The sequence below is a fragment of the Psittacula echo genome (assembly GCF_963264785.1).
Source record: "Psittacula echo genome assembly, chromosome: Z".
NCBI classification, from domain to species: Eukaryota; Metazoa; Chordata; class Aves; order Psittaciformes; family Psittacidae; genus Psittacula; species Psittacula echo.
Genome location: NC_137742.1, coordinates 83,032,594 through 83,055,025, shown reverse-complemented (window position 1 = coordinate 83,055,025; position 22,432 = coordinate 83,032,594). Strand labels below are relative to the sequence as shown.

The window sequence follows — 22,432 nt, the reverse complement described above, 5'->3', positions numbered from 1 at the left end:
TCAGTCTCTTAACTAACAGCCAGTCTCTTAGTTAAGTAATTGTACAGTGGGTAATGTCTTCATTTTTTGCCTTAAGATACCTCATTTGGAAACTCATCTTAGAGTCACATGCTCCTGGTGTTTGTAGCATAAGGATGTTACAGAACCATCACATCTTCTAAGGCTTCCCAGCAAACCTTGCAGAAGAGAATCCAGACAGCAAATTAGAATATATCACTGTGAGAACATGGATGAAATTAAAATAGTATTAATTTTAAAAAAACCACCTCAAACAAAACCACAGAGTCCCTCCTCCAAAAACAAACAAAAAACCAACCAACAACAACAACAAAAAGCCAAAACAAAAAATCACCACACCAAAAACCCCCACCCTAAAACAAAAAACCTGACACATTAAAGTCAGCTGCATTACTGACACACATTATCTAGCCAACACATCATAGAATCATAGAGGTTGGAAAAGGCCCTTACAACCATCAAGTCCAACTTATTTCCCCCCCACTGCCAAGGCCACTAACCATGTCACTAATGGCTGTTCAAAATCATATGCAGATTTTGAACACCTCAGGGGACGGTCCCATCACCAGTTCCCTAGGCAGCCTGTTTCAATGCCTGAACACTCTTGGTGAAGAAATTTTTTCTAATACCCAGTCTAAACCTCCCCTGGCACAGCTCGAGGCCATTATCTCTTGTTCTATTGCTTTTTCCTTGAGTGAAGAGACCAGCCACATCCTGACTATCCTCCTCTCAGGTAGTTATAAAAAGCGATAAGGTCCCCCCTAAGCCTTCTCTTCTCCAATCTAAACAAAACCAACTTCTCTATCTGTTCCTCATCACATGTCTACTCCAGTCCCTTCACCACCCCCCTCCGCTTCCCCTTGACCCGCTCTCCCACCGACAACAAACACAACTGCCAAGACCCACACACACATTCCCCCTCCGCTTGGGCGGTGCTTCCTGCGCCGTGTCGAACACTCTGCGCATGCGCTTGGGTGATGCGGCAGTTTCCTCACTGCTGAGGCGACTGGCTTAACGTTTTTGGTGTGAGGGGGCTGCTCGTGCTGCTAATGTGTGCCGACTGCAGCGGTCATGGGGAAGCTGAACGTGGTGATGCTCCGGTACCTTTCCAGGGAGCACTTCAGAGTGCTGACAGCGGTGAGTCGGTGGGAAGGCCTGGCCGAGGAGGCGGGGAGGAGATGAGGCCTGGCCCAGCCTGTTCACGGAGTTCCGCATGGCTGGTTAGTTAAGCAGGGTTGAGCGGGCTTCGTGCGCTCATGGAAGACGCGGACGGCAGCGGAAGAAAGGCCGCAGGGGAATGGTTCTCGCTGCTTTGCAGAGGGTCCGGTCTGGCGTTTCCCGGTGAGGTCGTGCTGGTCTTTCCTTTTTCTGACCACCGTGAAGGGATTATTAGCACTGGGGCTGCCCAGGCGGTATAAGGTATTGTCACCAGTTTCTCCACGCATGCAGAGTGCTTTTGCCCCTTGTCTAATGAGGAGCGAGCAAAAGTTTACCAGTGAGCGGCATGCTGCCTTGTCTAGTTGCGTGGTAAGTGCTGGCTGCGCCAGTTGGCCTGCCAGACTGTACTGACAGCAGAAGTATTAGTGGAAAGGCAAACTGAGCCATGATTGTAAGTACAGGAAAAGAGTCTCATTTCAGAAATTTAGAACTCCTGAGACTGAAATCTAATAAGCTATTCATCTTCTGTCCAATACTGTAGAAATTCAAGGCTGAATTATTCAAAGGATATCAAGGGGCAGTAGTGCATATTAAAGGTTTGGTCAGGCGATTAAAAAAGTAACAATTTATCAGTGAAGAATTATTTTAGTCTCAAGTGGGATCTGTTGTTACTCCATTGTTGAAACAGGATCTAACAAATTTATTTTTATTTGTTCTTTTAGGTGGAAATGGGCATGAAAAACCATGAAATAGTTCCTGCTAGCTTAATTGCTTCCATTGCCAGCCTTAAACATGGTGGCTGCAATAAAATTTTGAGAGAGTTGGTGAAACACAAACTTCTAGCTTATGAACGAACTAAAAGTGAGTTTGAATTTTCTGTTGGGTTCCCTCTCTTGTTCTGTCCCCAGCGTCACACAGTGGTAATTGCAGAAGTACCACATGTGAACATCCAGAGCACTTGCCAGCCTTACCTTCTGGACCTACCCTGGAAAAATTAATTTGTGCAGCACCAAATGTTGTAGCTCTCTGCTGAGCTGCTTACGCCTGTAAGGGTGACAGAAAAAAATGAACCGTTAACTTTATTTTTTGCAAAGTCATGAAAAATAGAAGAATCATCAGTTAAGACAATGTTCAGATGTGCACAGTAATCAACCCAGATCCCTGCTGTTTCTCTTATATGCATATCTTCCAAAATGCTCCTTGGATTTTCCCAGGCTATTTAAAATACTACCTCTATTAGAGAGGGACTGATGGCATGTTGTCTTTTTTCAATTTTCATAAACCTGCAGGAACTTAAACGTTTTTACCATTCTGCCAGAGTGGACTGATCTTAGCCTATGGATGAAATATTACTTGGGTGTAGTGCACTGTAAGCTAAAAGAAGACTAAATTAAGACTTACTTTAATTGTAATGTATACATAATGAGAAATTAAATATGTTGTATTTTATTCTTACCAAGCTGTCCAGGGTTATCGACTAACTAATGCAGGATATGATTACCTTGCTTTGAAAACTCTGTCTTCTCGACAAGTCATAAATTCTGTTGGAAACCAGATGGGTGTTGGCAAAGAATCAGGTAATTAAAAAAAAAAATAAAAATTTCTAAGTAAACACACCTGTAATGTTGCATATATTTTGCTAGAAACTAGGCAAGTTTTACTCTGGAGAGTCACGTCAGTTAATCTGTCAAACACCAAGATTTGTGGTTCACTAGTTGAAGTGCTGTGTGAGGCTTCTGGCTGCATTTGAGTATTTCTTCACAAGAGTGTTGTTCTACTTCGGCCATTTTGTCTGATTCTTAGTTCATCCCGTAAAGGTACTTCGCATGCAGATGCTGTTTGTCTCTGTCCTGGATTGGCTGGGATAGAATTATTTTTCTTCTAGTAGCTGGTACAGTGACGTGTTTTTGCTTTAGTCTGAGAACAATGCTGATAACACACCAGTGACTTACTTGTTGCTCAGTAGCTTTTACCTTGATCAAGGACTTTTCAGCCTCTCATGCTCTGCCAGTGAGAAGGGGCACAAGAAGCTGGGAGGGAGCAGAGACAGGACACCTGACCCAAACTAGCCAAAAGAGTGTTCCATACCAGAGCATGTCATGCTTGGTATAGAAATCGGGGGGTTACCTGGAAGGGAGCGATCACTGCTTGGGTCAGTGGATGCAAAGCAATTGTATTGGGCATCACTTGTGTTCATTGGGGTTTGTTTTTGTTTTGGTTTTTTTCTGCTTTTAGTTTTATATATCTCTCCTTGTTATTTCCCTTATTATTACTACTAGTAGTATTAGTATTGTATTTTACTGGATTTCAATTATTAAGCTGTTTTTATCTCAACTGTTGGTTTTAAATTCTTTTGATTCTCCTCCCCATCCTGCCTGGGGAGGGGAAAGAGAGGGTGAGCAATGTGCTGCCTGGTGCTTAGTTGCTGGCTGGGTTTAAACCACGATAGTCTCATGGTTTGTGAAGAGTTTTGGACCATTTTAGCAAAAAGACAATTAATCCTTTTCATCCCACTTAAATCTATTTTACTTTACTATCTTAAAGCTATTGCAATATTTTATTGGTTCGTCTGATGTTCATGTTGATGTTTGTTTGATAAAGCACATTACTTGCGTAATTGAAGAATGAGAAGGTGATTATTTGGGACAAATGGTAGAAATAAAACATAGGGTATTTGTTAACCATGTTTAAATTCAGAGGCTGGTTCCTTGGGTTGTTTGTCAACTCAGCAGAAAAAAGGTGGCTCTTCCACAGTGTGATTAAGAACATCAGTATCTACCCTAGATTTCTCTCAAGGATTGCTTATATTTATTTGCTGTGCAGATAGCTTGGGGATGTTAACATGAGTATAGGAACGGTAACATCTATTGCTATATAAGATGTTTCAGATCACATCGATATTTCTACTATTAGGGTACCATGTAGCTGTCTTTACTAACTGTAGTAGAACTCGCCATGCCAGAAATAGTAATTGTAAGAAGTGATGTAGCAAGCTATCGCTGCAGTTTTTTAATCATATACTAGCCTGTCGGATATCATTTATTTCTTAGATCTCTGCCATTATGTGCCTTGCAGATATTTATATTGTTGCAAATGAAGAGGAACAACAGTTTGCATTGAAATTACACAGGCTTGGAAGAACTTCCTTTCGCAGTCTGAAAAATAAACGTGATTACCATAAGCACAGACATAAAATGTCGTGGCTGTATTTATCCCGGCTAGCAGCAGTGAAGGAGTTTGCCTATATGAAGGTAGGTGACCACATGAAGGTAGGTGACCACTCACACAATATCAACAGTGATGTAATAGACTGGAAGATACTTTTCTAACTGTCTTTTTATCAGTTTATATTTGCAGTGCTTGTAAGATTTACACTTTTTTTTTTTGTTGTTGCCAATGGACTTAAAGTGTATGTCTCAGAATTTCAGTGCTGTATGTCTTTTATACTTTCCAGTGACAAAATGAAGCTTTGTTATGGAAATCATAGAATAGTTAGGGGTGGAAAGGACCTTAAGATCATCTAGTTCCAACTCCCCTTGCCATGAGCAGGGACACCCCACACTAAACCATGTTGTCCAAGCTTCTGTCCAGCCTGGCCTTGAGCACCACCAGGGATGGAGCATTCACAGCTTCCTTGGGCAACTGATTCCAGTGCCTCACCACCCCTCACAGTAAAGAATTTCTTCCTTATATCTAATCTAAACTTCTCCTGTTTAAGTTTGAACCCATTAACCCTTGTCCTACCACTACAGTCCTTGGAACAGAAGCAGGTGTCATGAAAAAGTTTCAACAATTGTTACTTAGGGATAGACAATTTATGTATCACCAGTTGTGCTGTTTTCCTTTCAAAATTTATTGCATAAGCTTGCAAAAACACCTTAAAAAGTAAGGAAATTTACAATTATTTGGCAGAATTATTGGGAGGTTTTTGTTCAGCTGTCTTTTTTTTTTTTTTCCCCCCTAATTTCCCATATTTACAGGTGTTCCTGTGCTGTTGTGGAAAATCTTTCAATCTAGACAGGTGTTCTGATCTGAAAAGGCATGCTTTGTGCTATACTGTGGGAAAAGATTGCATTTCCAAGCATATGTTGCTACTCTGATTTTTTTTTTTTTTTTTACCTGCTTTAGAAAAATACAGATGTTCTACAGTGATTGAAAGTTAACAATGAAAAACATGATTATTTATAAAAATCTACTTTTCTGTCCTCCTTTTGTCCTATTCAACAGATATAGATATATTTTCTTGTTTCTCTTAATAAGCACACTTAGTGTCTAAACTTAGGATTTTTTTTTTTTTCAGCAAAAGCTGGAATGGCTGTTACACAGTCTCCCTTCTTAAGTGTGTCACGATGTATCCAGTTAGCATTTGAGTAATGTATGCTGCCTCCACAGTAACATTTACCTGAGGTGGAAGTTGTCAATATACATAATGTTTTCTTAACTATTTAATTTTAATTTTTCAATGTATTGTCTCTTTCCAGGCTTTACATGACAGAAATTTTCCTGTTCCAAAACCCATAGACTACAACAGGCATGCAGTTGTTATGGAACTTATTGATGGCTATCCTTTGTAAGTACTGAAGCTTGAATTCTATGTCTTATTAAACCCTAACAGTGTTAGGTTCAATAAAGTAACAGGGTTAGGGTTTTTCATTGTCATTTAAGTGAATTCTGACTTTACCATGCAAACTAATGTTCTCTAACCCACACTTACTACTGTTCTACTTAACTTGTAGTCTTTCTTCTCTTATCTTTTTATTAAGAAAAATTGTTTTTTTCTTAGTCCAAAGAAACTAGTGAAATTTACTAATTTTTTAAAGAATACAGTAAAAGAGTAGCGTGACACAGGTTAGTATTCCTGCTGTTTCCTACACAGAAATCACATATTCTGTATGTTATTGGATATGTACAATATTGAATATAATATCCTTCAAGTTCTGAGCTCCAGTTTGTGATCCTTGCTCTGGTAGTTCAGGTAAGGTTATAACTTACTGGTTTAGAACTTCTGCTCTGTTTATGCATAATCTGGTTCTGCTCCTCAAAAAAAGATTACTTTGCTTGAGTTTGCTAGTTCAACATCTAGGAAAGTTAAATATCTTTGACGTTTGAGAGTAAAGGGATGGTTTGTTCTGTTTGCAAACCAGAATGCAAAACGCCCATATAGTTGGTATAATGTAGAATAAGTTAGGTACTTATCCAGAGGCTTAAAGTGTAATTCTAGAACTAACAAATCCATGCTCTTTTATACTAATCAAGATCTAAAGCCGGCAGTTTAATCAAAAGGAAATTAATCCCAAAGTATAACAGTTGAAGAGTAACATGGAAGAGACTTCATTATATTTTCTCCGCACCTTCATTTTTTTTAATAATGCCACATCCATCATATACATAGAGCACTTCAAGTTCCATGTTGACATCTGCAATGGAAGTTTACCATGCTTTTCCTGTTTCGTGGTTCTAACTTGGAGATAAGGATTGGATGAGAATTATTTCAAATATACCAAGATAAAATAATCTCCAAAAAGTTGGAAGGATTACAGCCGGTTGCCAGTTTTTCCATTGTCCATTGCCTGTGTTGAAAAACTAGTGCAGAGTTGGTGACCTTGGTAAACAGTTGTTATGCTGTCTTTGACAAGTACAACCTTATTCAAAGTTCTGGCAAATTGATCTGTTTTTCCTAGCCTACCTCTTTATTTTACATCTCACAGAACCAGAGAGTGTTTGAGGTTAGAAGGGACCTCCGGAGGTCATGTAGTCCAACCTCGCTGCTTGAGCAGAGCCATGCAGAGCTGCTTGTCAAGGACCATGCCCAGATGACTCTTGCGTATCATTAAGGAGGGAGACGCCACAACTTCTTTGGGCATCCTGTGCTGGTGCTCAGTGACACCCACAGTGAAAAAAGTGTTTCCTATGTTCGTACAGGTTCTCTTGTGTTTCAGTGTGTGCCCATTGCTCTTGTCACTGGGCATCACTGAAAAAAACTTGGCTTTGTCCTCTTTACACCCTCCCTTCAGGTATTTATATACATTGATTAGATCCCCCTGAGGCTTCTCTTTTCCAGGCTGAACAGTCCCAGCTCTCAGCCTTTTCACACAGGAGAGATTCTCCAGTCCCTTAATCATTCTTGTGGCTTTTAGTTGGTCTCTCCAATATTGTATGTGCAGTGATGCAGTGCTCCAGGTGTGCCCTCACCAGTGAATAAAGGGGAAGCATTACCTCCCTTGACTTGCTGGCAGTAGTTTTGGTTAATGCAGTCAAGGATACCATCAGCCACCTCTGCAGCAAGGGCACATTGCTGATTCATATTCAACGTGGTGTCCAGTAAGGACCCCCAGGTCCTTTTCTGCCAAACTGCTTTCCAGCTGAATGATACATAGTGTGTACTGGTGCATGAGGTTGTGCAGGACTTTGCACTGATCATTAAACTTTATGAGGTTCATGCTGGCCCATTTTTTGAGGCTGTTGGGTCCCTCTGGATGGCAGTACAATCCTCTGGCATATCAGCCAAACCCAGTTTGGTGATGTCTGCAAACTCTGCCCAATCACCCAGCTCATTAATGAAGATGTTATATGGGGACTAAAACCACTTTCAACTGCTGGGGCCGCACTGTGAGTCACTGGTCTCCAAGCAGACTTTGTGCTCAGGCTGTCAGTTTTCAATCTACCTCACTGTGTATCTAGAGTGTACATCAGCAGCTTTTTTATGAGGATCATATGTGAGGCACTGTAAAGGCCTTACTAAAGTCCAGGTAGATAAAATTCACTGCTGTCCATGCCATCTAGCAAGCCAGTCACTTCATCACAGAAATTCATGTGGCTGACTATTGTGGATGATTTTCTTGTCCTTAATATGCCTGACAGTGGTTTCCAATGTTAGCAGTTCCTTCACCTTTCCAAGGTCCAAGGTGAGGCTGACCACCCTGTAGTTTGCTGAGTCCTTTTTCTTGCCCTTCTTAAACATCAGTGTCATTTGCCTTTCCCCAGTCTTCAGATGCTTCTCCCAGTTGCCATAATTGATCAACGATTATGAAGAACGGCCTTGCAGTGCCACCTGCCAGCTTCCTTAAAGTTCAGGTGTACATCCCATCAGGGTCCATGGACTTGTCTGTCCCATTTGCATAAGTATTTTGTGAACTCCAAGGGTAGATCTTCCTTGCTTCAGCCCTTAACCCTGGTCACTGGGACCTGAGATTCCTATCTTGCAAGGTATCAGTTAACATGACTTCCAAATTCAAAGAGCAGGTGGGATAGGTTATAATACAGACCTGTGCCTGTGCGAAGAGTCACTAATTTTGGTACAAATATGAAAGGGTTCAACAGAAGCCTCTTAAAGAGCTGCTAGATTTCCATTGTTCATGCTTTGTACTGTACAAACGATCAATTCTTATACTGTAGTGCTGCATTTAGATCAAAATATTTCATGATAACTGTAAATGCTGACAGTTTGTGGTACAACAAGATAACTGCCATTTTATTTGGTTTGTTTCCAAAGACATGTTACACTGAAGGTACTGTGCTTTCTCAAGTATATGTTCGACCATACTGCCAGCTTTTTTAATTTTTTCCCATAATTTTGTCTAAAAAATATATTTTTGCAACAGAAAATGTTGTGGAGGTTTTGAATTTCAATACAATACCTATTTTCTACTGAGACCATAATATAGTACTGAAACAGGAGACATAAACATTTATGGATCCATTATTTAAATAATGCATCATAACAGTAGTGTCTGAGAGGGAAGACAATGAGCATAAGCTGAAATGAGATTTAGTCTGGATAGACATTTTCTCCCCTTGCAGAGAGTGAGGCAGTGCCACAGGGTGCTTTGGGAGATTGCACAGTCTCCATTCCTGGAATTTTTCAAGTCGCAACTAGACAAAGCGCTGAGCAATCTGGTCTGATCTCACAAGTGGCTCAGCTTTTGAGGAGCTTCTTAGACTAGGGACCCTTTTAACTTGAGTTACCCTGGAATTCTGTCAGATGTATTTCATATATTTTGTCTATATTTTAAAATTAAGTTTTCAAGGTTCACAGTATTTTATTTAACTTTTCAGGTGCCAGGTGCACCACATGGAAGATCCTGCCTCTGTCTACAGTGACTTAATGGATCTGATTGTAAAACTTGCCAATCATGGTTTGATTCACGGCGATTTCAATGAATTTAATCTCATATTGGATAATGATGACCATGTCACTATGATCGATTTCCCTCAGATGATATCAACATCACATACAAATGCTGAATGGTAGGTTCAAATTTAAAGCTGTTTTCCAAGTAAATCTGACAAGTGCTCGTGACAGTAAATAGTCAACCATGATTTGTTTCCATACACCTGTCTGTGATGCTTTTTCTACCATTGTTGTCCTGCAGCATGAATAACATTCCAAACGTAGTTTGATTTATGAATGAGTAGAAATGTCTCTTTAGGATAAATATGTAATTCACTTCTTCTCAGATAGAATGATGTTTTTCAGTTAAGAAATGCTAAGAAATAAACTGCATGCAGTTTTTTTCACTATCCTTTTGTCTTGGGATCACTAGCAGAAATAATTTTCAAACGAACGCAGTAAAAGGTGAGAAGTATACGGTAAAAGTTTGTCATTGCAGTAGACTTCATTACCTTGATTATGTGCTTGTACAGTTCTGTATTTTTTTTCTTTTCAGGTATTTTGACAGAGATGTGAACTGTATTAAGGAGTTCTTTAAGAAACGCTTCAACTATGAGAGTGAGGTCTTCCCAGAATTCAAAGATGTCAGGTATAAACTTCCAAATGAATTTGAGTTTTCCTATTTGTATTGGTTTTATGAGAAAAATGGGCATCAGTGGGATACCTGTAGAAGAAATTAAAGAAAAAAAATCAAAATATGCCCAACTGTGCATTTTTAAATTATATTTTTGTTATTCCTATTATGTTTTTCTCCAACCAGAGTTACTGTAAGTGGTTTCCAGAAAGCCAGGGCATGCTTTAAAATCGGCTACTGCCTCCTTTGTCTTTCCTCTTGCACCTAAGGAAGAAAGATCAATCCAAAAGCTTGATCCAAATGGTAAAGGATCTGGGAAATGTTACCAGTGATGCAGAATCAGTTTCTCCCATTTCTCAAAGCTATTTGACAGTTCCAGTATTTGGAGGGTTAACTTGTGTTTCAATTTTAGATTTATTTTTAAAATGCTAGTAAATAGTGATTGCCTTGTCAAACATTATTATGCCAAAGTTTCATCCTAATGTCTTTTGTCCCTTTTGAAAAATAATTTTCAACTTACTTTAAGACTGAACCTGTTGGAATTAAAAGGGTTTTATTTCCTTCTGAGCACTTTTTCAATGTGGTACCACACTTGAATCAGTCTCTGTGTGTCCTTTATTCTTCTGTTTACTTAAACATAATCTGAACCTAAAGCCAGATTGTATTCCTGCTAACATAAAATAATTTCCTATAAATAAATAAACAAATAAATGCTGGTTTTGAAGATGGAGTAATTTTTTGTTTGTTTCTCTCAGGTCAAATTCCGTTAATACTTCACCTAAGCAAAGCTTAGCACTATCATCTGGTGTTTTGTATATTTCAGCAGCGTACACCCTCTTTGTTGCTAGTATGTGTAATTACAGTCTAGCTTGATTAGTAATTTTAATCCAAAAGGTAGCATATTGGTAGCTTGATGAATCAGCTTATTAAAAGAAAATATACTTCTTTCACAGGAGAGAGTGTTCCCTTGATAGAGAGATTGCTGCCAGTGGTTATACAAAAGAAATACAGGAGGATGGTGAACTGCTTTACTCACGAAGTTCTGATGAGGATGATAATACAACAGAGGCATCAGAACTTGTAGAAGATGCTGAAAATAAGCTCAACTTCTTCAGCAAAGATAAAGAAAATAATGCAGACTTCATGTCTGAAGTGAGTGATTTCTCTGGAAGCGGAACCTCTGACCACTTGTATAACAATGAAGAGGCTGACACAACTGAAAGTAGGGCAGATACACAAAGGCTGGATATGTCAAAGTTAAGTTCAGCCTTAGAAAAAGCTGAAGAGCAAACTATGCTTTGGAAGTCCGATGAAAGTGCAGAGAGTTCTGCAGTTGCTTTTTTTAAGGGAAAAAGCGAAACCGAAAATGCTGCTGAAGTAAAAAGTAAGACAGGTGAAAGAAGGTGCTCTAATGATAAGGAAGATGAAGACAAATGCCCTGATCTGGTTGACTTATCAACTTTAAACGAGAAATTCGGGCATTACAGGTAAAGATTCATATTTACTATCTAGGGGTGTGGTTCCTCCTCTCTCTCTAGTAAATGTAAATCTTTCAAGTAGCTCAGAAAGGACTACTCTTTGGCTACCCTTGTTTAAACTGAAGACTAATAATTCAGTTTATTTAGAAAAAATTGCAGTGAGTATCTTTCCTATTGATCTCATGATTGGTAACCTGTTGATTGATACAAATTTTTCCTTTCATATAATGCCTGTTTTGAAGAACTAGTCTTAATATTTAAAATGTAATTGTTTTGTAGTACTTGCATATTCTATTGGGAGTTCTCAGATTATATCTCAAAAAGTTAAGACTTAAATTGTGCTCATAAAGACAAAGGACATTTGTCTTGCTAGTGGAATAAATAATTTATTTATGTTTTTTAGAAATGAAGAGAGTATCGCTTACATTGCTGAGCACAGAACAAGGACTAAAAGTATCACATCAGTAAGAAGTGCTGGGAGCTGCTCAACCATACCAGCAGTAAGTACTGTTGTTGTTATGTTACCATCTAGTTTACTCTCAGACCATATTAAAATGAACATAGCTGTTAGTACCTGTGTGTAAAAATGTTCTCCAGCATTAATTATCTTTAAAGAAGACTGTTACCATGTACCTCTCTGGTTTGCATTTCCATGCCCACAGAAAAATAGGACTGATACTTCTGTAATTGTTTATGGGGAATGATTTCCAGATCTTTCCTTTATGTATTGGTCTTTAGTGTTTTACCAAAGCTCTATATCAGCATTAACAACTCTCATTTACCCAATAAGAGGTTAATGTATGTTAATGTACTAACATATAACCAGTTAATTCACTTCTTTTGCTAGCCATGATTAATACTATTTAATTTAAAAGTGGATGCTTGACTCAAGATTTAATTTGGCCTTTTTCACCTGTTGATACTGAAAATTCACTATCATTGTGTCATGCCTTTAGTCCTAAATGATCTTCAGAAAGTTCTGATACTTAATTGTTTATTTGTAGGAACTAGTGAAACAGAAGATAAAACGTCAACTGACCAAACAGCAAAAGTCTGTTCTGAGGCAACGGTTGCAAAAAGGAGAGGCAAATATTTATACCAAGCAACGTCGAGAAAATATGCAAAACATTAAGTCAAGTTTGGATGCAGCTTGTTTCTGGGAATAATTCATTAAAGCCCCCATAGAACATGAGAAAATTCATGGTGTCTACAGTTGAAAGAATTCTGCTAATAACCAATAATCCTTCTATATACATAACCAAATGTTTTTCTGGAAGCTAATAAACCTTATTGTGGTTACTGTGATTTTGATTGGGGGATTTTGGTTTGTGATTCTGGTTGAAACTGTTGACTGTAATTTAAATTGTATCAGTAGTTACTGCCAAGATCATTTAACTACAGCAATTTCCAACAATATATATATTTTTTTTTTTTATAAATCAGTTGTACTGTGTTTTAGAATTTGAAAGTCCTGGGCTGCAAGGGCATCTTTGTCCATTTGGCAGAAACTGGAACAGTTTGCCTCAGCACATCACCAACATCACTGGCACAGGTTGCCCAAGGAAGTTGTGGCTGCCCCATCCCTGGAAGTGTTCAAGGCTAGATTGGATGGGGCCTTGGATGACATGGTCTAGTGTGAGGCATCCCTACCTCACAACCCTCCCTCCAGGTGGGTTGGAACAAGATGATGTTAAGGTCCTTTCCAGCCCTGACAATTCCATGATTCTGTGATCCTGATCAAACACTTTCTTCCTCTGTATGTCAGTGTGTGTAGCAAAGAAGCAGTAGGAATGAACCCAGACATCTGCCTTTACAGCTAGTTAGCACACAGCAAAAAAAAGCAATCCAGGGAGGTGGACCCTATGAAAGATTTTGGAGTTAAGGGCAGTGTCTGTTTGGCAGAAGTGGGGAGATTGTTCAGGAATCTAGTGCATCAATGAACTGCAGAAATTCAGCCCAGTATTCAACTAATTCTGCTATGTGGACAGCTTGTGGATAAGCAAACTGTCTGTAAAAGCAAACCCGAGATGTACTGAACCTTGGAGTCTTTGCAGCATGTAATTGCACAAGTTCTTCCTCATAGAAGTATTTCTTGCCCTAGTATTTAAAGACTCTGAATACCAAAGATAACTACCTGACTTCCCTAACATTTCAATTGCTTTGTTTAATTCAAATGTCTGCTACAGTCAAGATATTAAGACATAGAAGTAATTAATTATAGAATCATAGAATGGTTAGGGTTGGGAAGGACTTTAAGGTCATCTAGTTCCAACCCTCCTGCCATGGTCAGGGACACCTCACACAAGACCATGTTGCCCAAGGCTCTGTCCAACTTGGCCTTGAACACTACCAGGGATGGAGCATTTACCTCTTTGAGCAACCCACTCTAGGGCCTCACCACCTTCACAGCAAAGAACTTCTTCCTTAGATCTCACCTGAACTTCCCCTGTTTAAGCTGAAACTCATTGCCAGTTGTTCTATCACTACAATCCCTCATGAAGAGTCCTTCTCCACCCTCCTTGTAGGTCCCTTTCAGATACTGGAAGGCTGCTATGAGGTCTCCACGCAGCCTTCTCTTCTCCAGGCTGAACAGCCCCAACTTTCTCAGCCTGTCATTGAATGGGAGGTGCCCCAGCCACCTTACCATCCTTGTGGACCTCCTCTGGACTTGCTTGTTACCAGTCTCCAGTTGGACATTGAGCCCTTAACCACAACTCTGCATGTGGCCATCCAGCCAATTCGTTACCCACTGAGTGGTCCATCCATCAAATTTACGTCTCTGCAGTTTAGAGACAAGGATATCATGTGGGTCAGCATCAAACATTTTGCACAAGTCCAGGTAGGTGACATCAACTGCTTTGCCCTTGTCCATCAGTTCTGTAGTCCCACCATAGGCAGCCACCAAATTGGTCAGACAGGTTTTCCCCTTAATGAAATTATGTTGGCTGTCACCAACTACCTTGTTTTTCCTGTGCCCTAGCATGCTTTCCAGAAGAATATGCCCCAAGGTTTTGCCAGGCACAGAGGTGAGACTGACTGGTCTGTAGTTTCCCAAGTCTTCCATTTTTCCCCTTCTTGAAAATGGGGGTTATATTTCCCTTTTTCCAGTCATCAAGAACTTCACCTGACTCCATGATTTTTCAAATATGATGGACAGTGGGGCTTAGAAACTTCATCCGCCAGCTCCTTCAGGACCCGCGGATGGATTTCATCAGGTCTTACAGACTTGTGCACATTCAGATTCCTATGATGATCTCAAACCTGATCCTCTCCTACAGTGGGCCTAAGGTCTTCATTCTCACCATTCCTGCATCTGCCTTCCAAGACTTGAGTGGTGTGGTCAGAGCATTTGCCAGTGAAGACTGAGGCAAAGAAGTCATTAAGAACCTCAGCCTCCTCCAAATCCAGGGTAGCTAGGTGACTTGTATTCGAATGCATATCATAAACCATAATACTATTTTAACTCCACATCACCTATCTAAGTAGGTGCTGGTTGGGTTTTAAAGATTGATTCAGATCTTTTTCTTAAGTACTTAATTACATTCTTTGTAACATCCATCTTGTGGCAAAAACTTGGAAATTTGGTACCGCTTTTCTTTCTTCTTCTAGTAGTTTGTTCAGTCTACTTTTTAATTGGGGTTTCTGTAAAGCTTCAAAGTATCAAAACCTTAACGGTTATGTTTACACAGATGCAATTTAATATGCTGCTTCCTGAGCATAAGATGTTTTTCTACAAGTAAAGGAATGGAGGTGTGGGTTTGTTGTTTTTTTTTTTTTTTATCAGACTTGAGCTTAAATGCACATTTCACATTCATTAATAACCTGGGCAATAGTGTCCATGGTCAAGTCCATCCCTCGATCACAAGCCCATCTATATGTTCCATCTCTGTCTTGATGGCCTGAGGTGTCATGGGCCCATCAGGCTAAAAATAATTCACCCTTATATTGCCATAATAACTAGATAAAATCAGACAAAGAAACAAAATTTAAAAAGCTATGCATTCCATGACAGACAGGAAATGATTCAAAATAGAAACAGGAGTGAATAAAAGTACGGATCTTTCTAAATGAAAGCAATATAATTAGGTTGATAAAGGAAAAAACTAAAAATATGGACAGTGAACTAATGCAGAGACCAAAAAAGCAAATTAAAAAAACAGCATAGTACACAACAGACAAAAAAGAAGTAAAAAATAGGGATGAGAGCTTGATAAAAGCAGACACTGGAAGACAATTTAAAAAGCAACAGCACCAAGGAAAGACAAGAAACAAATAGAAACAGTGAACAGGATAAAAGTAGACATAGAAATGGTGTTCAAAAAAAGGATTAAGAAAGTAAAGGAAAAGAAATTGAGTAAGAAGTCAGTGCAATAAAACACAAAGAAAACTGGAAAACCAAAGGTAAAGGACATACAAGAAAAAAAGTTTAAAAATACAGACAGTGGACTGGATAAAAGGAAACACAGAAAACATTAATGGGGACTATGAAAATAAAGGAAAAAATATAAAAATAAGGTCAGAAAATTAAATAAACAGAAACACAGCAAATTTTTAAAGTGATGGGGATTTAGAAAGGAAAAGATCAAAAAATAGAGACAGGAAACTACATAAAGTAGACACACATACACAAAAAAATAACACCCATGTTAAACCAGGAGGAAAAAAAAACCATCACCGACAGGACACAAGTTAAATACAGAGCTTGATAAAAGCAGACATAGCAACAAAATCTGCAAAATCCAAATGGTAAGAGAGGAATGTGTGAATGAAAAAATAGGCTGAGGGAACCAAATAAACGAAGACTAAGATAGAAAATGCAAAACCCGAGAGCTCTAAAGAATGCAAGAAATAATAAAAAAAAAAGAGCAGTGGATAAAAGCAGACATAAAAGAGAATTTTGACGTGGCGTGTTAGCCGACAGACAGGAAAGGGTTAAAAACGAAGCCGTGGACCCCGCGTCCTTGCCCCCCGGTTGCAAGGATCGTGTTCGGGGACGAGTCGCTGTGCACAAGGAAGCTGCCGTGCAACGAGCGGTGCCACCGCGGGGCTACGACGCTGCTACGGGCCACGGAGCCCTGCGGGTGGCGCCGGGCGCCAGGGCTCGGTTTCCTCACGTGACTCCTCACGTGACACCCCCTCGTTCCCGGTCGGTCACTCTCAAGATGGCGGCGGCGGCGTCGGCTGCAGTGCGGGGACGGCGCTTTAAGTGGTCGTTGGAACTGGCAGCGGCGCCGGGCGGGCGGTGAGGCCTGGACCGGGGGGGGAACGACACGGATTTGGTGAGGTTCAGGGGTCTCCCTGTCCTCATCTGCTCCTTTCTATCCCCATGCAGGCCCCGCGGAGCCGCAGAGGGCCGTGGGCCGCTGGGGTTCGCCGAGCGGCAGCTAGGGGAGGGAGGCGTCCACGAGAGCGACAAAATCCTCATGGAGAAGGTAGGCGGGGGGGGAGGAGGGAAGGACGGACACCCGCCGGACGTCTGGGTGTCCCGAGGCGGAGTAGTCCCCGTCCCACATGCCCAGGTGCTGTATGAGAGCTGTCCCGCCCGCATCATGGACGTCTGTGCTCTCTCTTTCCCTGCAGCGCTGCTGGGATGTGGCACTGGCACCGCTAAAGCAGATCCCCATGAACCTATTCATCATGTATATGGCCGGCAACACCATCTCCATTTTTCCTGCCATGATGGTTTGTATGATGGGCTGGCGCCCACTGCAGGCCCTCATGTCCCTCTCTGCCAGTGAGTACAGCCCCGTGTGAGTGACAGCTCCCCGGGTGTCCCCACACAGCCAGCTCCTGCCACACCACACTTGCCCTACTTACCTGCTGTGGTCCACTGCCCTAAATTTTCCCCTGCAAAAGTCATCCCCACATATCCCGCAACAATTGTTCCTGCAACAGCCCCTGCCCCACATATGTGGGACATTGAAACCTGGACAGGGCTTTTTACAAGGGCATGGCATTACAGGACAAGGGGGAATGGCTTTGAAGTGACAGAGAAGAGATTTAGATTATATGTTAGGCAGAAGTTCTTCCCTGTGAGGGTGGTGAGGCCCTGGCACAGGTTGCCCAGAGAAGCTGTGGCTGCCCCATCCCTGGCAGTGTTCAAGGTCAGGTTGCACAGGGCTTGGAGCAACTTGGAGTAGTGGAAGGTGTCCTTGCCTGTGGCAGGGGTTGGAACTGGATGAGCTTTAAGGTCTCTTTTAACCCAAACCTGTCCCACTGCAACAGTTGGCCCTGTGTCACTTACCCCTACGGATCCCCCAGCAGTCATTCCTATGATATCACCCCTCATCAGTTTCTCCACATGTCCCAGAATAGTTGCCCCCATCCTATGCATCCCCCAGCAGTCACCCCAGTGTCACTTTACCACGCTTTCCCCTACAGTTTTCCCTAAGACGGTTGCCCACATGTTGGTCACTCCTGTGTGTGCTCCAGCAGCCACCTCTATGCAATCCACCCAGTGCCCCCCCCCTCCCTTGTAACTCCCCACCTGTCATTACCCCTGGTCCCCAGTGGGGACAGGTCCTCCATCCTCCCCATCTCTCCCTGTCACCCCTGCAGCACTGAAGGCACTGGAGAGCTCAAGCCGGCGGGCACTGCAGGGTATGGTGTTCCTGGTGGGCAATGGACTGGGGCTGGCACTGGCTCTCTACAAGTGCCAAGCCATGGGTTTGCTGCCCACCCGCCCCTCCGACTGGCTGGCCTTTGTTGCCCCCCCACAGGTATGCCCAGATGTCAAGGTCTCCCCACCCCATTTTGCCTGATGGCAGGGTTCCCCTTGGCCTGGATACTGGGGTTCCCACACTTACCCACTTTCTCTCTCTTCCCTCTGCAGCGGATGGAGTTCACTGGTGGGGGCCTCATCCTGTGACCCAATGCACACACCCACCAATAAAGGTGATGGCAGGCTGGTAATATTGTTTTTGGGGGGAATTATGAAGGTTTAGGGGTGCAGCCCAAAGAGGCACTGGGATGGGTCAGAGCAAAAACTGTTTTTGCTGTCTGCTGGGAGCACTGGGAGTGCACTGGAAGAGCACTAAAGCCTGTGCTTGGAGTGCCCTGTGAGCTTTGGGGCATGTACTGGGGGGCTTGGGATCCACACCGAGAGTATGCTGGAGCTGAACTCAGAGCCTTGGGGCCCATACTGGGAGCACTGGGAGCCTTGGGGGTCACACTGGGAGTGCACTGGAGCTGCACTCAGAGCTTCAGGGCCCATATTAGGGCACATACTGGGAATGCCAGGAGCACACTGGGAGTGTTTGGGTCCATACTGGGATCGTACTTGGAAAGCTGCAGCCCATGCTGGCACTGTACTGGGAACACTTCGTCCATGCTGGGAATGTTTGGGCTCATATTAGGATCTTAATTTAATTGTAGCTCATACTGGCATCATACTCAGAGCACTGGGCCCAAAGTGGGAGTGTTGGGGCCATACTGGGCTCCTAGATGAAGAGCTGTGACCAAAACTGGCATTATACTGGGAGCATTGCTGCTGTACTGGAAGTACTGGGCCCATACTGGGATCATGCTTGAAGACCTGTGACTTAGGCTAGCATCATATTGGGAGCACTGGTAGTATACTGGAATCATACTCCCAGACTGGCATTGTACTGAGAACACTTGAGCTCATATTAGAACACTGATCCTGTACTGGGATCATGCTTGAGGACTTGTGGCTCACACTGGCATCACACTGGGAGCGCTGAGCCCATATTGGGATGGTGGAGAGTAAGTCAGGGTGGTGCATATGCAGTACTGGGACCTATGAGGCCATACTGGTGTGCTCAGGGCCTTGGGGAGACCCTGTGGATGTGACCCCTGACGCTTCCCTTTTACCACAGTCAGAGAAGCCCCAGCCCCTCTGTCAGCACCTCCAAGAATTCCATGTCTGACCTACTCCAAGAGCTTGAACCATGGCTGCCCCCCAACTATCTTCCACTGTCCGTAACTGCCCTGCAATTCTCCCAGCTGCCACCAAACTATCCCACACCTCTCCAGGTATCCCATAATAGCTCCAGATTCCCCCCAAGTATCCCATAGCTGCTGTCGCTGCGCCACAACCACCCCCAGATTTCCCCAACTAACCAATTTTTGCTTTTTCCCCCCATTTTTGTGCCTGTTTTGCCTCAGTTTTCAATGGGTTTTTCCCAGTTTTGCTCTTTTTGTCCTGTTTGCCCATTTTCACCCTGTTTCCTCCTATTTATTCTTGGTGTTATCTCACTTTTCCATGGTTTTCCCCCCATTTTTCTGTGCTCTTGTATGCCCCATTTTGGCTTATTCCCGCTCTTCCTGCCCCAACCACCGTAACTGTCTGGGTTTGCCCCATATTGCCTCTTTTTTGCCTTCCCCCCCTGGTTTTGACCCGTTTTTCTTCATTTGTGCTGTTTCCTTCCTCTTTCCCCAATTTCCTCCATTTTTCCACTTCTGTTTTCCATAATTTCCCTACCTTTCTCCCTGCTTTTACCATTTTCCTGGCTTTGCTGCACTTCCACCCTTTCTCCTCCTTCTCCCTGTTCCTGACCCATGTCTGCATATTTTTCCTCATTTTCCCAGTTTCCCCTGAAGTTTCCCCATCTCATGTTTTCCCTTGGCTTGTGCCTGTTTCTGCTCTATTTCCCCATTTTACCCTAAGTTTTTTTCCCTTATTTCCCCTGGTTTCCCCCCTACTTTTTGCCCATTTGTGCCACCTGTATGTGGCGTATGTTCCCCTTCAACAACCACCAGTAAGTGCCAGTACACAGCCGTTGCCGCCCCCCCCCCCCATGCCCCCAAGTATGGCTCAGAGCCTCGTCATGATTCCCAGGGCGGTCTAGACCCCTGCTTTCCAGTAGGGTCCAGTGAATCCTAGTATGGCTTAGCGCTCTCCTCAGGACTTCCAGTATGATCCAGATCCCCATTCCAGTATATTCCACTGCCACCCAGTACACCCTACTGCCCTTGCAGTGCTTGCTTTCCAGAACACCCCACCGCCTCCCAGTGGCACTCGTAGGCTGGGGCGCCGGCACAGGGCACCCTTGTCCCAAGCTGGAGCTGCGATGGGGCGGGTGGACCCTTCCTGCCTGGTCCCCCTTCTCCCAGTTGCTCTGGCCCCGGGGGCCATTCCAAGCCGGCCAGCCCCGGGACACTGCCGCTACCTAACCTTCAGCCAAAGGACTCGGACCCTCTTCAAATGGCTGCTCCTTGCCACAATCCGTTGCCTCCGACCGCTCCTCCGCTGCTCTCCGCTCAGCTCCCCTACTATGCGGCACTACGCACCCTCTTCCGCCATGACCCCTCCCTCAAGCAGCCAGGACCACGCCGCCTCTCAGACAAGCCAATCACCTGAGCACCCCGTGGCCACGCCCCATCCCCTTCTGCCTCTCCCGCCGCTGCCGAACCGTGCCTGTGATAGGGCTGTGACTCACCAGAACGAGCCTCAGCGGCCACCAGAGCAGCGGTGGTGGCCAAGGCGGCGCTGAGAGACGTGTTAAGAGAGCCCACCGCGTCCCCTGTCTCACGCCCCAGCGCCGCTAACCATAGCCCCAGGGATAGCCCCCAGCTCCCCCCATTACTTCGAGGCCAGTACCCCTGTACTCACCACGGTCAAGGTCATTGGTGGCCGTGGCACCCAGGGACATGATGGCAGCACAAGCTGAAGGGGGTATGTGACCCCTGACACTTTTTACCACCAAGCGTAACCCTGGGTCTACCCCAAGCCTGACCTGCAACCTCCCCTCAGGGTCATTAGGCTGGTTAAACAGTACATTTTGGCCTCTCTGAATTTTAAATTTCAGCATGTGATTTTTTTTCCCAGATACTGATATTTTCATTTTTTCCCAAAATTGTTAAGTTCTGTGAATGAGTCACACATTACTTCCAATCATGAGAAACTGTTGAGTACCAGTATTTGAAAGCATTGCTCTCCATTTTCAGGCACCAGTCAATAAGCTTGCATTAAGCCATCTGATCTGTAAGTAGATTGAATACTAAATACCTGGCATTTGCCAGTGCAGTGGCAATTGCTGGCAATAAAAGGAACACCTTCAGAACAGAGGCTTTAAGTGGAGAGAAATTTTATTCCTGCATGTGTGATAAAGGAACATTTTCAAACTTAATTGCATTGCTAAAACTGAACTTAAAACCACTTTGTGCTTGTGCAATGGGGGATATATGGGAGAGAGGCAACACATGATCTGACTGCTTCAAAACCTGACATGGTTTTATGCTCAAGGTTCTTAAACATTATGGCTGTAGAAAACTGAAAGTGAGTATGAAGTTGAAGCTGCATTGGTAAAAATGAATAAAAGTAACTGGAAATTAGTTGATTGGGACAGAAATGGGGCAAGCTGGCAAAACAGCTATGTAACTTCTCTGTGTAGTGAGCAAGACCAGCTCTCTCAGCCTGTCTCCAGAGCAGAGCTGCTCCAGCCCTCGCAGCATCTCTGTGGCCTCCTCTGGACTCACTCCAACAGCTTCACATCCCTTTTGTGTTGTTGCCCCAGAGCTGGACACAGGACTGCAGGGGAGTCTTCCCAGAGCACAGTACTGGGGCACATCCCCTCCCTTGACCTGCTGCGCACACTCCGGGGATGCAGCACATCATACAGGGGGCTTCTGGGCTGCAAGTGCACCCTGTGGGACATGGAGAACTTCTCATCAACTAAGATGACTCTCCAGGATGGGGATACATCCAAAAGACAGGGCTAAAACCTAAAGCAAAGCACTGCATGTAAACAAAGAACAGTCCTGCTGTAAAGCCTAGGCCCTTCAGTTGGGAAGTCTTAATCAGTGGCCATTGCATAGGAGCTCTTCATTTGTTTGTCACCCCTTGCACTGGTTGACAGAAGCAGAAAACCGCATGAAGGTTTTCCGACTGTGACGGCAGAGCAGCAGCAGTGACTGTGTGCTGTATTCAAGTTGGTGGAGTTACCAAAAACTTTTAAGAAATAGAGGGGCTTGTTTCTTTCTGCACTTGTCTGTATTGAGAAGGGGCCTGAGGGGCTGGAATATTGTCTACAAGTATGACAAAGGACATATGGAGACCTGCCCCCCTCAAAG

General features: G+C 43.3%; 2 protein-coding genes across 4 annotated transcripts; both read left to right on the top strand.

The window, feature by feature from the left end:
- Window positions 1-1,003: 1,003 nt before the first annotated feature.
- RIOK2 (RIO kinase 2) lies at window positions 1,004-12,949 on the top strand. 3 transcript variants are annotated; one of them, XM_080636529.1, is made up of 10 exons: window positions 1,004-1,155; window positions 1,899-2,037; window positions 2,637-2,753; window positions 4,252-4,427; window positions 5,658-5,746; window positions 9,232-9,423; window positions 9,843-9,935; window positions 10,874-11,407; window positions 11,802-11,898; window positions 12,403-12,949. In XM_080636529.1, exons 1-10 carry the CDS (start codon window positions 1,090-1,092, stop codon window positions 12,562-12,564), a joined length of 1,665 nt encoding a protein of 554 aa, XP_080492655.1. In that variant the 5' UTR covers window positions 1,004-1,089; the 3' UTR covers window positions 12,565-12,949. The 3 variants fall into 3 exon arrangements, with proteins under 3 accessions (XP_080492655.1, XP_080492656.1, XP_080492657.1); XM_080636530.1 differs by lacking the exon at window positions 1,004-1,155 and adding an exon at window positions 1,170-1,437; XM_080636531.1 differs by lacking the exons at window positions 1,004-1,155; window positions 1,899-2,037 and having other exon boundaries at window positions 2,658-2,753; window positions 4,227-4,427.
- A 3,359-nt stretch (window positions 12,950-16,308) lies between these two features.
- Window positions 16,309-21,652, top strand: EMC4 (ER membrane protein complex subunit 4). The gene is made up of 5 exons (XM_080636533.1): window positions 16,309-16,640; window positions 16,731-16,830; window positions 16,979-17,132; window positions 17,957-18,117; window positions 18,231-21,652. The coding sequence occupies exons 1-5, from the start codon at window positions 16,561-16,563 to the stop codon at window positions 18,264-18,266; spliced, it is 531 nt and encodes a 176-aa protein (XP_080492659.1). The 5' UTR covers window positions 16,309-16,560; the 3' UTR covers window positions 18,267-21,652.
- The last annotated feature ends 780 nt before the right edge of the window (window positions 21,653-22,432 follow it).